General features: G+C 40.6%; 1 protein-coding gene across 1 annotated transcript in view; it reads left to right on the top strand.

Moving 5' to 3' along the window:
* Nucleotides 1-250: 250 nt before the first annotated feature.
* RIMS1 (regulating synaptic membrane exocytosis 1) overlaps nt 251-16,950 on the top strand; it is a 685,283-nt gene continuing 668,583 nt past the window's right edge. The window contains exon 1 of the mRNA XM_007945190.1: nt 251-414. Coding sequence (XP_007943381.1) covers nt 251-414 — 164 coding nt within the window. The remainder of the gene's footprint in view (nt 415-16,950) is intronic.

A 16,950-nucleotide genomic window follows, 5' to 3' on the forward strand; every position in this document is an offset into this window, starting at 1 on the left:
CCAAGCGGCCCCGAGCCTCGCCAGGGCAACCAAAACAAAGGCAGCATCGGGGCTGGGTAGATGCAAACAACCATGAAAGACTGGGTTCTCTCTCTCCCCGGCTCTGCTGCTGCCGCCGCCGCTGCTCCTCCTCCTCCTGCCACCGCCAAGAGGGCTCCGCTGTGAGGGGGAAGCAGGGGCGCAGCTGCTGGGCGTGAATCCGAAAGGTGAGAGGCAGAGAGCAAGAGGAGGGGGCGGGCAGGCCACGAAAATGTCCTCGGCCGTGGGGCCCCGAGGTCCTCGCCCACCCACGGTGCCTCCCCCCATGCAAGAGCTGCCGGACCTGAGCCACCTGACCGAGGAGGAGAGGAACATTATCATGGCAGTGATGGACCGGCAGAAGGAAGAGGAGGAAAAAGAAGAAGCCATGCTCAAGTAAGCCATCCCTAGCCGCACCATCCGTGCCTCCGTGCTTCCATCGGTCCATTCACCATTCACTCACCCAATCTTCCTGGTTGAGTGTGGGGGAGGGGCGGGGAGGATGCTGGGTGCGGGCGGAGGCGCCTGCCTCGGGGCCAGGGTCGCTGGGCTAGACCAGGGAGTAGGTTATGGGGACAGGAGCAAGGATGGGGTGTCACAGAGCCGGTAGCCGTGGTGTCAAGGTGCTGGGAGAGGATGGCTTGAGACTGGGGTGCACAGGAAGACTGGGTGGACAGGGGTCACCCAAGTGGTGGGATATGCAGGAACTGAGAAGAGCTGGTCCTACCCAAGTATAAAGGCCATAGGCTGGGAGCAGATTAGGGGGCAGGGGATGAATAGAATAAAGGGTAGATAGATGGGATGAAGAGATGCTGAGAACAGGTCCTCTTCGCTTCTTGGAGTTGTTTAGCAGGTTGGGGTACCCCAGTGAAGGGTGTCAGTATTTATATAATAAAAATGCTTATTTTAGTGCTCATTTTGGTACTCATTCATGTCACTGATCAAGGTTGGGTCTTTTTTGGGGCAGTTGCCATCTTTGGTAACCTGCCTCCCCAGCTTGCACAGTTTTCTGCACAGAATACCTGTGTGAAACCAAATTCTTACTCATATATAATGCCATTGACAATGCAAAGTTTTTAGTAATGGGAGAAGCTGATGGGGACTCTGGCCTTAATAAAATAGGAGCTCCTCTTTCCTGGCTTCCAAGAGACCTCTGGGGCCTGCTCGGTTCCTGGTGGATGCAGTATATAGGGGATTGCATATTTCCAACCTCCTTATTTAGAACCTATTAGCCATTTAAGGGATATCTGTCTGGTGCCCCATTTTCCTGGGGATGGGGCTCATTGCTGGTGGTGCAGGTGCCACTGCTTACCTTAGCCTCAGATAGAAATGCTTACAAGGTATTTGCTTAGAGGCTAGGCTTTCTTTGCTCCCTAGCATTACCAGTAGAGTGGAGCTGAAGGGGACCTCAACACTGTCCTCCCCTGGGAGGTCTTCATGTATTCAGGAAAGTTTTCAACTCTGGGGCAGGGGAATGTAGAGTCCCTGACTGGGACTAATTCCTTGGTGTCCTCTTCTTAGGCCAGAAGGTGTATCTAGGGGCAGGAGATGGGCATGGTGATCCAAAAGGAACCTGTTGCATCTGGAGTTAGTTGGTAGCAAAGAGAGAGCAGAGAGGGAGCAGAGGTGACACCTGGCACAGAGCACACCCAGCGGAGCCTTTCCCCTACCCCAGGCTTGCCTCCTGAAGAAAGGTTCCGCTTCCCCACAGTGCAGCAGTGCTCCATAGGAGAGGAATGGAAGGAGGCTGCATTCACAGCCTGATCAGTCCCTGACCAGTGTCACTGCCACCCACTTGGGGAGGAGGCTCTGGAGGGATAGTGAGAGAGATGTTGGGTTATAGAAAGTAGTGAATATCTAGTCATCTCTGCCCTTTCATTGTAGACTCAGAAAGGGGTCATTAACTCGGAAGGCCAGACCTGGCCTGACTCTATAAGAGCAGCAGGTTTCTGAATTCCCTGCTCTTTCTCATCCCAAAACAAATACTTTAAGCCTGCCGGCTTGAGGACTGCAGAACCCTCATTATCTGCTGCCTGTCCCTAGTGGAACAATGATGTCTCTGGTGCTGCAGGCTTCCCCTCTTCTGAGATTGGAAGTAATGAATGGTGTCCGATGGTGCTGCTGTCTGTCTGTCTGGTTGTCAGTCTGTCTGTCCTCACTGGTTGCAGCTTCTGCCACCTTTCCTAGACACCTTTCTGCTGGTCAAGATATACAGGTTTGCTGCTGTTCCTTTTGGTGTTTGCTGCAGACAGCAGGTGGATGGAGGCCTCCAGCAGCTGGTGGGAAATACAGTCTGCTGTTTGATAGAGTTCAGATAGGAAGGGGAAGGTACAGTGCAAGTAGTAGTGGCCATCACAACTCTTCATTGGCTGTTTCAGGGATGGTGGAGAATGAGGGATTTTAAGTGGGAGAGGATGAGTTTTAGGCCAGGATCCCAAACCTCCTAATTACCTAAGGACAGCAATTATAAGACTGTAAGGGCTTGTGAGGACAAATAAAATTAGGAGCACTATCCAATCACTCATGTCTAAAACATCTTTGCCACTGGTGTTCCCATGACTGCTTTCAACTTGCTTGCAAATATTGTTCATTTATTGCAAGGATTCATAAAATATTGCAGTATGTGATGCTGTTATACAACAGCCCTCTATAATCCTAGACCTCTGCATTAACTTTATCAATCAGCTTCCTCTGCTAATGCCTGGGCCTTTTGTGCAGTGGCAGATTGGTAAGTGTTTTAGAATCCTACTTCGCTGCCATGTGGGCATGCTATATTTCCACAATTAGTGGAATGGGTCTGTACTTTTTTAAAATATGGGGACCATAAGGATTATGTAGATGACACATATATGTGAGAATTTAGTGACACATACTCATAGGTGATGACCTTTTTTAAACTTTGGATAAAATAGATTGGAATACAGGATTTCTTACATAGGGCTTTGAGATACATGTTAAGTCAGACATAAGTTTTGTGGTAATGCTTGATCCATCGTATCTTATATCTGAGAAATTACTTTCACAAGAAGTCCTATCAAGCTAAAGTTCTGGTAAAAGAGCAATTAGGTGATAAATTCACTTTTGTCATCACTACAGAATGATCACTTTGGACTAAGTACTATGCATGATCTTTCTCCTTATGATATATAAAAATAGGCATTAATAAGTAGATCACAGAAAACTGGTGGGTGAATATGAAAAAGCAATATTCAAAACAATTGCTTTGTATAGTTTCATCATCTTTGACTATAAATCACAACTTGAATTTTGTTTTGATAATGCCTTGAAATATATGTCAGTTGAAAATACAATCAGGCTACTTTCATGTCAAGAAATCATCATAAAAAACAATTCATTGTGTTGGCAAAATGCACTGGTTTTTAAATATCAATGCCATGTGAGTACAAAGAGTTGATTCCTGTCAATTATTTTTAATGATTGATTTAATGATATGCAAATAAGAGGTGTTTATTAATTTCCATAAGGTTTTTGATGTGTGTGTATTTTCATGGCTTTTCTAACCCTAACTTCCTCAATGAATACTCCTTCAAGTAACTGTCACCAGTCACCATGAGCCAAAATATTACATGGATTAGAAACTGCATTATCTGGAAACTAATCAGAGAAGATCTCATTAGATTAAAAAATCTTACTCCTTTTTTATAAAAACTTCATAGAAAAATGAGCTACAGAATAGTAAGAGAAAAAAATAGAGAGTTGAAAGAATGATTTGAAGATGGGAATTGAGAACCACATTGGAATATTTAATAAAAATAGCTAGCATTTATTGAACATTTACCTCATATGCACCTGTAGTTCTAAGTCCTTATTTAATTTAATTCCAAATAGTTGAACTGTGCTAAAATGTATTTATATATTTTTAATAATTTATACATACGCAAACCCAATGCACTGCCATGCAGTTGGATCCGACCCATAGCGACCCCTCCTTGGGTTTCCAAGGCGGTATCACTACAGAAGTAGATTGTCCAACCTTCTTCTGAGGAGTGGCTGGTGGGTTTGAACCACCATCCTTCCAGTTAGCAGTCAAATGCATTAGGCACTAAGCCACCAGAGCTCCTATATTTATACATATATACATATGTATATATGTATGTATGATATCTCGTTTGAGTCTTACAACAGCCTGTGCAGAAGGTAGGTCAGGTAACATAACCCTCAAAGACTTACCTTACATTCACAGTTCCAGTAATTGTCTAAGGTGGTTCACATAGCACAGCTCAATCAGGATTCACACCAAGACCTTTTATTTTAAGTCCAAGTATCTTCCTATATGTTACATTGCCTTTGTACCAAGAGGAAGCTCCATTTCAATGCTTTTTTCCTTAAATGAATTTCTGGTGTTTCCTCATTGTCAGAGAAGTAGTTTGGCAAGAGGTTAGGCTGATTCAGAACATCAGCTGCTGATTATAGGAATGCCTAGAGCGTTACACATACTTACTAATAGAGCTGCCTGTAGCTTGAGGGAAAGGGAATTGTCTCCAGTTTGAAGATAATAAAAAGCATCATGGTACAGTGCAAATACCATTAACTTTGGAGCCAAGCATTTCTGCATTCTAGTTCTAGTTGTACCACTTACTGTGTGAATGTGGGCAAGAAATTTTATTGGAATTGTATGAGCTTCCATTTTTACTCTGAATCCTGCAACTCCTAGTGTTGATTGATTTATGAAGAGTATTGACTGTACTTTTTACTCTCTTCTTAGCACTTTTCAATCATCCATAATGGCCACTTCCCCAGTTGAAGAAGTGACAGCAAAGAGAAGTAGTAAGAAGATTCTTGTAACTTCAGTTTTCCCTTCTCTTTTTTCTCTCTCCAGTCAAGAATAGCATTATGGCCTATGTTGTGTCCAGAAATCTAAATATGAGAGACCACAGTTAATAACTTGGAAAATAAGGAAAAGTAGATTAAGGAAATTGGAAAGAATTAAGATAGAGTACCCATGTATATAAGTTTTATATTTTCTTTGGGATTTACAAAGATTTTCATGACTTACACCCTAGAATATTCTGTTACATTGATTGGGCAGGAATGAATGAGAAGGAAAAGAAAAAAAGCAAGTAGTGATGAGAAAGAAGGATTAAAACATGAGCAGATATCTGTCTATTTCAAGACGCTGTATAATGTAGAGAAGACCAAGAGATGAATAGGATCAAACTTGGGGCAAGCTAACCCTGAACTCTACTGGAGTTTTCCACTTTTATCAAAATACTATCTAAATTAATGTGCAGACCCAGTTTTTTCAGTCCCATACAGGAAATAGGGAAAAAAGAAGCCTGAAAAATGAGCTATGTGAAGAGTTATTAAAGAGAATGGAGAGGAAGACATTAAATGATTAGTTTACACTTTTGTCAATCTGCCTTGACTTTCTTTTAACTTGTATGAAAAAGTTAACCAGAAGTAAAGAAGGCAACTCTGCTTTAAGTAAATGTTGTTGTTGTTGTTGTTGTTGTTGTTATGTGCCGTCGAGTCGGACCCAACTCATAGCCACCCCTCCTTGGGTTTCCGAGGAGGTATCACTACAGAAGTAGATTGCCCCATCTTCCTTCTGAGGAGTGGCTGGTGGGTTTAAACTGCCAGCTTTCTGGTTAACAGTCATGTGCCTCGGGCACTACACTACCAGAGCTTCCCTTTAAGAAAATACTAAGTCAGAAGTAGAATATAGAAACCAGTATGGACTATATGTGCTAGCATTACTTGAATAATAAAAATACCACACCTTGGAGGTGCTGTTTGCTTAACTAGTTACATGGGGAGTGATTAAACTTGTGCAGTGAGCTTCCTGGAAAGGTTGTTGTTGTTGTTGTTAAGTGCTGTCGAGTCGTTTCCGACTCATAGCGACCCCATGCACAGCAGAATGAAACACTGCCCGATCCCGCACCAGCCCCACAATCCCTGCTATACTCGAGCCCATCATCGCAGCCACTGTATCAATCCATCTCGTTGAAGGCCTCCCCCTCTTTCGTCGACCCTCCACCCTACCAAGCATGACATCCTTCTCCAGGGAATGGTCCCTTCTTACAACATGACCAAAATAGGTGAGACGAAGTCTGGCCATTCTCGCTTCCAAGGAGCATTCTGGCTGCACTTCCTCCAGGACAGATCTGTTAGTTCTTTTAGCAGTCCATGGTACTTTCAGCATTCTTCGCCAGCACCACAACTCAAAAGCATCAACTCTTCTTCGGTCTTCCCTATTCATTGTCCAACTCTCACATGCATACAAGGTGATTGGAAATATCATGGCTTGTGTCAGGCGCACCTTAGTCCTCAAGGAGATATCCTTGCTCCTCAGCACTTGAAACAGTTCCTTCGCAGTTGACTTTCCCAATGCTACACGTCGTCTAATGTCCTGACTACTGCTTCCGTTGGCATCGATTGTAGAACCAAGCAATGTGAATTCCTTGACAACCTCAATCTTCTCTCCATTGATTGTGATGCTGCTCATTGGTCCAGTTGTGAGGATTTTTGTTTTCTTTATGTTGAGATGTAATCCATACTGCAGACTGTATTCTTCAACCTTCATCAGTAGGTGCCTTAAGTCATCCTCACTTTCAGCAAGCAAAGTTGTATCGTCTGCATATCTCAGGTTGTTAATGATTCTTCCCCCAATCCTGATACCGCGTTTTTCTTCATATAGTCCAGCTTCTCGGATTATTTGCTCAGCATATAGATTGAATAAGTGTGGAGAAAGAATACAACCCTGACGCACTCCCTTCTTGATTTTAAACCATGTAGTGTCCCCTTGTTCTGTTCGAACGACAGCCTCCTGGTCAAGGTACAGATTCCTCATGAGTACAATCAAGTGCTCAGGGATTCCCATTCTTCTCAATGTTATCCATAATTTGTCATGATCCACACAATCAAATGCCTTTGCATAGTCAATAAAACACAAGTAAACCTCTTTCTGGTATTCTTTGCCTTGAGCCAAGATCCATCTGACAACAGCTTTCCTCCTGGAAAGGTATTAAATATGAATTCCTGAGGTAACATTATTATTCTTGCACACTTGTAATGAGCAGATGGATGGATGGATTTTCTGTACTATTATGCTACATTCTATTTATATACTATTTTATATTAGTAAACAATTTTTTCATTTGATGTTGTGATATAAACCCACTGCCATCAAATTGATTCCCACTTACAGTGATCCTATATAGGTTGGATATTTTGTGAATGAGTAAAAGTTGGCTCTGAGGGTTCAGGCAAATCTATCTGAGACATAGCACAGAGTAATAGAACCCATCTACATTGACTCCAGATCTTTAGTGTTCTTTTAAGTCATTTAAAAAGTACACCAAGCTGTGGTTTTTCTGGTTTGTTTCCCTCATCTGTTGGGTAAGGACTGGTCCCTTCTGACAACATGACCAAAGTACATGAGATGAAGTCTGTCTATTCTTGCTTCTAAAGAACATTCCAACTGTACTTCTTCCAAGACAGATTTGTTCGTTCTTCTGGCAGTCTGTGGTATTTTTATTATTCTTCACCAACACCACAATTCAAATACATCAGTTCTTCTGTGGTCTTCCTTATTCATTGTCCAGCTTTCACGTACCTATGAGGCTATTGAAAATAACATGGAGAAGGAAATCATGCTTGGTAAAGTAGAGGGTTAGTGAAGAAGGGGAAGACCCACAACAAGATGGATTGACACAGTGGCTGTGGCTCAAGCCCAGCAAAGATTGTGAGGACGGCATGGGATGGTCAGTGTTTCATTCTTTATGTAGGGTTGTTATAAGTCACAGCCAACTTGACAGCACCTACCACCACCAACAACAACAATTGGGTGAGGAGATTAACGTTTATTTATTTATTTTAAAATTTTATTGTGATTTGGGTGAAAGTTTACAGAGCAAAGTCATTTTCCATGCAGTAGTTGACACACACTTTGTCTCATGACATTGACTGCAATTTCCCACAATACAACAGCTCTCTTCCCATTTCCTCCCCATAGTTACCTCTTCCCTTTGTCCTTCTGTCCCATGCACTTTTGCCCCCCTGTCCCCGCCCCCAGCTATCTCCCTGTGAATACACAGGCCTTCTATTCTCCCATGATTGATCTTTCCAAGGAGTGTATATACCTAATATAAATGTTCAGTTCATATGCCTGTGTTTTGTTTGGCTGGAAGCCACAAGAGTGGGTTCAATTCCAGACCTGGAGGGCAGCTAGAGGCCATTGTCCTAGGGGTGTCACCTGGCTCTATCAGACCAGCAAACCTGGTTCCCCCACCCCCTTTATTTTTTTTAATGATTTTTAGTTTTGTTCTATATTGTTCTCCCACTCTATCCAGGACATCCTACATAGATCCCCCTCTGGCTAGTTGACAGCGGTAGCTGGGGACCATCTAGTTCTTCTGCTCTCATAGTCATATAGGCTAAGGATCACATGGTGTACAGTCACTTGGACTAATTGTTTTCATGTGTCTTTGGTTTTCTTCATTTTTTTTTGCTTTGGATAAGGAGATCATCATTGGATCTAGATGGCTGCTTGCAACCTTTTAAGATCCCAGTCACTACTTGCCAAAGTTGGATGTGGAACAATGTTTTTTTTTTTTTTTTTATTGTGATTTGGATGAAAATTTACAGAGCAAATTCACTTTCCATACAGCAGTTCACATACACTTTGTCTCATGACATTGACTACAATTTACACCAATGCAACAGCTCCCCTCCCACTTCCTCCCGATAGTTACCTCTTCCCTGTGTCCATCTCTCCATGCACTCCTGCCCCCTGAGCTATCTACCTGTGCATAAACAACCCTTCTTTCTCCCATGATTGTTCTCTCCAAGGAGTGTATCTACCTGAGGTAAGTGTTCAACTCATCTGCCTGTCTTTTGTTTTGCTGGAAGCCACAGGCATGGGTTCAATTCCAGACCTGAGGGGCAGTTAGGGGCCATAGTCTCAGTGGATCCACCAGGCTCTATCAGACCAGCAAACCTGGTTCCCCCTTTTTTCCCAAATGATTTGTTCTTCCTCTCTATCCAGGATCTCTTACATAGATCCTCCTCTGAGTGGTTGACAGTGGTAGCCAGGCACCATCTAGTTTTTCTGATCTCATAGTCGTATAGGCTGTGGATCGCATGGTGTTCCAGTCACTTGGACTAATTGTTTCCTTGCTTCTTTGGGTTTTTTCATTATTCTTTGCTCTGGATGAGGATAGGCCCATCATTGCATCTCAATGGCTGCTTGCAAGCTTTTAAGATCCCAGTCGCTACTCACCAAAGTAGGAGGTGGAACAATGTTTTATGTGGTATGTTACGCCAGTTGAGCTTGATGTCCCCTGTGACTGTGGTCCTGAGCCCACTGGTTCAACTCCTCAGACCCTCTGGGTAGCTGGCTGTGACCAACAAGTGACTACAGCCTTCTCCTTTGTCAGCTCTACTGTACACTTGGGAATTCTTACAGATCATACAAATATACTTATAGAACCATTAGCTGCCAGCCCTATCTATATATAGTCTTGGGTATACTCCCCACTTCGTAGACATACCTGATTAGAGATTAATATTTACTGAGTCCCTACTATGCATCTGTGGGTGCTCTGGGGGCATAACACCTAAGGCATTTGACTGCTAACCAGAAGGCTGGCAGTTCAAACCCACCAGCCACTCCTTAGAAGGAAGGTTGGGCAATCTACTTCTATAGGTATACCGCCTCAGAAACCCAAGGAGGGGTCACTATGAGTTGAGTCTGACTTGATGGCAGTGAGGTTTTTTTTTTTTTTTTTTTGTTACTATGCATCAGACGTTGGGCAGGATACTTATGTATTTTATTCTGCCCCATGCTCACTTCCTGATAAGAATTTCACACTGCCAGTTTTCTGCTAGTTTTCTAAGTTTTGTGAATTCCCTAGAATGAGCTAGGCCCCTTCCTGGCCTTTTGCTCATGACCTTTGATCTTGGATATCCAGAGAACAAAACTCTAAAAGAACAAGAGAAGAACTTTGACCTGGCTGGTGGCAATTTTCACCCTTTCCCAAGCCCTCCTGTCTACCTTCTCCAGTTCTGGCCTAAGACCTAACTCTGTATGTACCTGGGGCTCTTCTGACCTTCTGGTGCTTTTTTTTCACACTATCCCCTACTATATTAGCATTTTCCCACCATTCTTTTCCACTGTGAGGTTGTCTGTTCTCCCAACTATTGTTCTGAATTTCATTTATTAGGTAGGCTATTTCTAACAAGGTATCATGTGATATTAAATTCAACAATAAGAATATTGTTTCAGGTGTTAGAAGTGGGCCAGGCACAGGGATGTTTGAGTTGAATAAAGGGACAGTCTACTTATAGGCCTGTGCTGACTTCATTCCTACCATTTAAAAACTGTCATGGTCAGAAAGCAAGATCAGCATAAGATTGCTGGACAGAGCTGTGGACTAGATTCTGGTCTTAGTGTTATCACTTTCTAAAGCTGTGAACACCAATACATTACCTAGCTCACTTGAGCCTCAGTTTCTTCATGTGTAAAGTATAAATTTTTAATGCCTACCCGTTTAGCTTTTGAGGCCTTAACAAGAAAGCAGACACACCTTTTAACTGCAAGTTGCTGTACCAGAGAAAGGTGCTATTATTATTTGCACTATTTAAAACCATAGAAAAACTTGAAGATTTTCTTTTTTTTCTGTGGTATAACAGCTACTGAGAGTCCTCTGGAAAAGAGAACTCATACAAGGAGCCACCCATCCTGTCATGCTAGCAAGACATGATGGCCAGGGCTGAAGCTACCAGTGTTAAGTATTTGCCTTCTGCTGGCAATGGTTTATAAGGAAAAATAGGAATCTAGGTCTGAGTCTGAAGCTATATTTACCTTTCTTCTTTCTCATTAAATACCCTGTAATTTATTAGGAAGAACCCTAGTGGCTGAATGGTTAAGTACCCAGCTGCTAATCTAAAGGTAGGGTGGTTGGAATTTAACAGCTGCTCCACTGGAGAAAGATGTGGCAGTCTGCTTCCATAAAAATTATAGCCCTGGAAACCCTGTGGGATTGTTCTACCCTGTCCTATAGGTCATAGTGAGTTTGAATTGACTCAATAGCAATGGATTTTAACTGTTTTTAGTACAAAAAGAAAAGTGAGCAAAATGATAAAATTTGAAATAGCTAAAAGGCAACCCTGTTTCAAAATAAGAAGAAAAACTATCTTTAGGTTGATTACCTCATCCTTTGCTAGAAAGAAATTGGAGAAACAGGCTTATGAATGTAGTGTCATAGGATTTAATGAATTATTCATTTTCAGAGTTAGCTGGATAAGGGCTGATATAGTACTTTCTCTTTCATGTCAGTTTACAATTGGGTGATGTCATAGGTTCTGTGTGTTTAAAACTTTTTTTTAAGTTTCTTTACTGGATGTGTTACGTATTCTGTATGTATATTCCCTTACTCTGACATCTGATTTATATACATGTATTTTAATCTAGATCAGTTATTTTCTGGATGACAGAAGGCACATATACTGCAGAATTAACTGGATTTTCCAACCTCTATTGCTATTTTGTGAAAACATCTATTTACATAAAAGTTTATTTAAAGACCAAATAGTGTTATTAAAACAGGTGACTTCACAAGTTTGTTTGTCCAGACCTATGCCTATTATCTTGCTCTAATTATGACTAGTGCCCTTTTCTCTCAGCTTTGCATTTTAATCCTGAGGATAAATTATATGGTTGTCTTCTTTTTAAGTCTTGCTTCCTCTACCTCAAATTATTTAATTTAAAACAAGATACTCAAGCAATTAACAGTCATAAGATGTATCTTAATGGGTAATACAGGCAAGTTGTAGACAGAGAATCTTGAAAATCATTGTTTGGTAAATGGAAATGCTTTTGCTGAGAATTTTCTTTTATAGAGACTCAGTAGAAGTTTCCCTCTTATGGCAAAGTTGAATTTGAAATTTCAGAACATTTTTCAGATGACTAAACCAAAATCCCATTGCTGTCTAGTTGATTCCGATTCATGACGATCCTATAGAATAGAGTAGAGCTGCCCCATGGGGTTTCCAAAGCTGTAAATCTTTATGGAAGCAGACTGCCCATCTTTCTCCAATGAAGCAGCTGCTTTGTTTAAACTGCAGACTTTTTGGATCACCAGCTGAGCGCTTTAACCACTGAACCACAAAACCAAACACATTGCTATCAAGTCAATTCTAACTCATAGTGACCCTACAGGACAGAGTAGAACTGCCCCCATAGGGTTTCCAAGGCTGTAAGTCTTGACAGAAGCAAATTGCCTCATCTTTTTCCCACCCCTTTTTCAAATTACAGTAGCTGTGAATTGCAACTACATGTACAGGACTGTTTTTAAGAAAATTCTCCTTGGGACCTTGCAGAAGAGCAGCGTGGAGTTTAGAGAAGACATCTCTAATGTGTGAGAATTCATTTAAATAGATTTTAGGATATAATATTTTAGTAATTCTTCTGAATTTTACATTTTTGCATAGTAAAATAAGGTAATATTAGAGAGAGTAATTCAATTTGTAAGTAAATAATGCACTTAATTAGAACATTAGCTATTTTAAAGAAGTGAAATGAACCAGATATCTTCATGTAATATAAAAGATAATACCTTACTAGTGATTTATGTGGGGGAGCTCTGGTGGCATAGTGCCTTAGGCATTTGACTGCTAACCAGAAGGGTGGCAGTTCAAACCCACCAGCCACTTCTGAGAAGGAAGGTTGGGCAATTTACTTCCGTAGTGATACCGCCTTGCAAACCCAAGGAGGGGTTGCTGTGAGTCGAAATTGACTCAATGACAGTGAGTTAGTTAGTTAGTAGTATTTATGTATTGTTTATATACATGAATATATATAAATACAGATGCATACGTATTTGTATTCTTTTTCGTTATACCGGGTAATAATTAATGTCTGGATGATGCTACTATATTTATATAGAGAAGGTATATGAATTGAAAACCAACTAAGGATCTGTACCATCATATAAATATCTTACACTGTTTAGCTTCTTTTAATGGATTCTCATATATAATATGAATATTCATAACTGAAAAGTAGGATAGTAGTACTTACTGATGGCATTTAGCTGCATTTACTAGGCTTTATGTAGTCCATTTCATTAGTTCCCTCCTTACATTTCTATACTCAAAGCACCATTGATTGATATTTGAACAGCATTAATTTCAAGAACATTGTTATGTTAAACTTGTAAGTTATTGGTACATAAGCATTGATTGCATGCTATGTTATTGTTCTTGTCATTTTGAACATAGATCTTAACAAATGCAGTGACTGTTTACTAGGGTGGCTACCAGTTTTATTTTCAAATTGTGTGGTTTACATCTTTGAAAAATTAGGCAGATAGTATATGAAGTATTTAAGAAATATATAAATCAATATATCATATTTCTGTAAATATAACCAAAAAACCCAAACTCCTTGCCATGGAGTTGGTTTGGACTCAAAGCAACGCTGTAGGACAGAGTAGAACTGCCCTGTAGTGTTTTCCAAGACTATAATAAATCTTTATGGAAGCCGACTGCCACATCTTTCTCTGGCAGAGTGGCTGGTGGGTTCGAATGGCTGACCTGGTTAGCAGCTGAGTGCTTACCTGCTGCACCACCAAGGTCTTTAAATACAAGACAGTATATATCCAAATATTGAAGTTCTATCTAGGTCAGAAAGATTACTTATTTATTGGTGGAAAGAGATGAAAACAAAGTAACCAAATGGCTTTTCCTTTTATATGTCACACAGCTTTGCAGACTTATTTATATACTTTAGCTATGTATTGTAATATAATGGAGTTTAAGTCTTCTTTCCTAACCTGCTTTTTTTTTCCCCCCTGAGGAAAAAAATAGATGTTTCACACCGTGGTATTTGAAATAAAAGGATGGTGAAATGAACTAACTCACTTATTTTGGATATTAAATTTTTGGTTAGAGCAAAAATTAATAAAGAGACTCAATAGTGAAATTCTTATTGATCATCATGACAATTTTTATTACAATGTAGCTTGGAAAAATAAAATACTGTCAAGTTTTCTTACATTTAGTTTGGGTGCTTCAGTTTACAGATGTCCATGTAATCTAGGTGAATCTAGCCACATAATGTGTTGCAACCTAAAGTAAAAACTTGATACTAGTCTGAAAAAATGTTATAATCTGAATCTTGTTGTAGACACAAGCATTAGAAAAGGATCCCACAGAATTTGGAGCTCCAAATGCCAGTTGAGAGGAACTATGGTTAATAATCAGTCAAGGGGTTCACCTCTGCTTTCCATAATATGCAGCATAGTTAAAGATGCTAGGAGGTCCATGTGCAAGAAAAAGCACAGTCACAGGCTACACGAAGAACATAGTTTACTGGTGAGGTAGTGTAAATTCTAAAAAAGATATATGTACTTTGGGAAAAGGCTAAAGAGAATGCCTTCCAAAACAGTGCATATTTATGTGCCAAAATGAGTGGTAATTATAAAAGCCGAGGTACTTTTATGAACCTCTCTCTTGCCCTTCTCTAATTCTCTCTCCTCCTTAATTGGCTTCTACTTGTCCAGATGCCCCTGTTCAATCTTCTCTTGGCTTTAAAATGCTGGCCTTCCCATAGGTTCTTCTTGTTTCCTTCTACTTCTGCCGTTTTATGTGCAGTTCTGGGTGGATCTCAAACACACTCATGTCTTCCACCATACTTGAATGTTGATGTATCCCAAATCTATATTACTATATTACAATTTTCTGCCAAAATATGGATTTATATACCTAATTACCTAATACATATCACTACCTAGATATGCTATTAAAAAACAAACAAACATTACCATGCAATCAATTCCAATTCTTGGCAATCCCATGTATTGCAAAGTAAAATTACTTCATAGGATTTTCTTGGCTGTAAACTTTACAGAAGCAGATCACCAGGTCTTTCTTTCACTATGGTGCTGGGTGGGTTTGAACCCAACCTTTTGGTTAGTAGTTGAGCACAAAGTGCTTGCTCCACCCAGGAACCTTCACGTGCCCTATAAGCACTTCAGATGTATTGTGCTACAACATAGGTTACCTGATTTTTCCACCTAAACAAAATGTTTTCTCTGTGTTTTCTACCTTTGTTGTTGGCATCACCATTGCAACTCCCCATTTAATCCATTCTCAAGCCCTACAGATTCAATCTTCTTGGATTCCTTTGAATTTCTCCTTTGTTTTCTAATTCTGTTGCCAATACCTTATTCACTACTTACCTGGGTACTTGCATCACCATCTGATTAATTTCCCTGACACCACTCTGTCCTTTGCCAATCTGAACTCTACCCTGTTGTCAAAAAAATCATTTTAAAATTCATCTGATCAGGTCCTTTTATCGGAACTCCTTGCTTTCAATGTAAAGTTTAAATGTCATAATCTGGGTGCTTTTCACTATTTGCTTTCACTGGTCCGGCACACGTACTGTCACAGCCTTACGGAACTACAATTCTGAGGGTGTCACTGTTGCTGCAAAACTTGGTGACCCCGTGGTACTTTTTCCTCTGTCAGAAATTTCCTTTTTAATCAAACTAAATTTTACCTATCCTTTCAAATTAGCTCAAGTGATGCCTCATTTAATACATTTTCTCAGATTTCCCAGTTCAGTGTTGATATTTGCGCTCTGCACATCTCTTTCATAATTTTTTTCACTGGAGACCCATCCACAGAATAGCATAAGTTCCTGAGGACAGAATCATTCTTACCTGTATCCTTCATTTAAGCACAGTGCCTGGAACATAATACATGCTGAGTTTTTGTTATTGTTCTGTTTTATTTTTGGTTTTTAACTATGTATGAATGGATAGATTCAGAGGATGTGGACTGGAGGAATCACCTAAGACTGCTAGATGGATTAGTAGGGCATGAGTGGGTGGATGGAATGGAATGGTTATTCTAATCATGGGAATTGTGTCAGCACGGAATGAGTTGCCAACATGAAAGCAAAGAATAAGGTGAGTGTTTTGGCTATTGCGAGAATTAGGTTGACCAGAACTTATGAGAAGAATATGTTGGTTATTGGACATTACTAGGATGAATTGAAATATAATTTTCTGGTCTACTTTGCTCTGATTTATCATTCATAGGCCAATTTTTGACTCATAGTGACTCCATGTGACAAAATGGAACTTAGAACTGCCCCATAGGCTTTTCTAGGCTGTAATCTTTTTTCTTTTTCTTTTTTTTATTGTGATTTGGGTGAAAATTTATAGAGCAAATTCACTTTCCATATAGCAGTTCACATACACTTAGTCTCATGACATTGACCACAATTTACCACAATGCAACATCTCCCCTCATATGTCCTCCCGATACTCTTCCCTGTGTCCATCCCTCCATGCACTCCTGCTCCCTGAGCTGTCTCTCTGTGCATAAGCAGCCCTTCTTTCTCCCCTGATTGTTCTCTCCAAGGAGTGTATCTACCTCAGGTAAATGTACAACTCATATGCCTGTCTATTGTTTGGTTGGAAGCCACAGGCATAGGTTCAATTCCAGAACTGAGGGGCAGCTAGGGACCATAGTCTCAGTGGTTCCACCAGGCTCTATCAGACCAACAAAACTGGTCCCCCTTTGTTTTTTTTTTCTCCAAATGATTTTGAGTTTTGTTCCACGTTGTTCTCCCTCTCTATCCAGGAACTCCTACATAGATCCCCTTCCAAGTGGTTGACAGTAGTAGATGGGCACCATCTAGTTCTTCTGGTCTCATAGTCATATAGGCTGCAGATCATATGGTGTACCAGTTGCTTGGACTAATTGTTTCCATAAATTTTTGGGTTTTTTCATTCTTCTTTGCTCTAGACAAGAAGAAAGCCATAGTTGCATCTAGATGGCAGCTTGCAAGCTTTTACGATCTCAGTCACTACTTGCCAAAGTAGGAGGTGGAACAATGTTTTGTGTAGTATGTTATGCCAATTGAGCTTGATGTCCCCTGTGACTATGGTCCCGAGC

This window comes from Orycteropus afer, unplaced genomic scaffold, assembly GCF_000298275.1.
Source record: "Orycteropus afer afer isolate SDZICR_OR568_19922 unplaced genomic scaffold, OryAfe1.0 scaffold00133, whole genome shotgun sequence".
NCBI classification, from domain to species: domain Eukaryota; kingdom Metazoa; phylum Chordata; class Mammalia; order Tubulidentata; family Orycteropodidae; genus Orycteropus; species Orycteropus afer.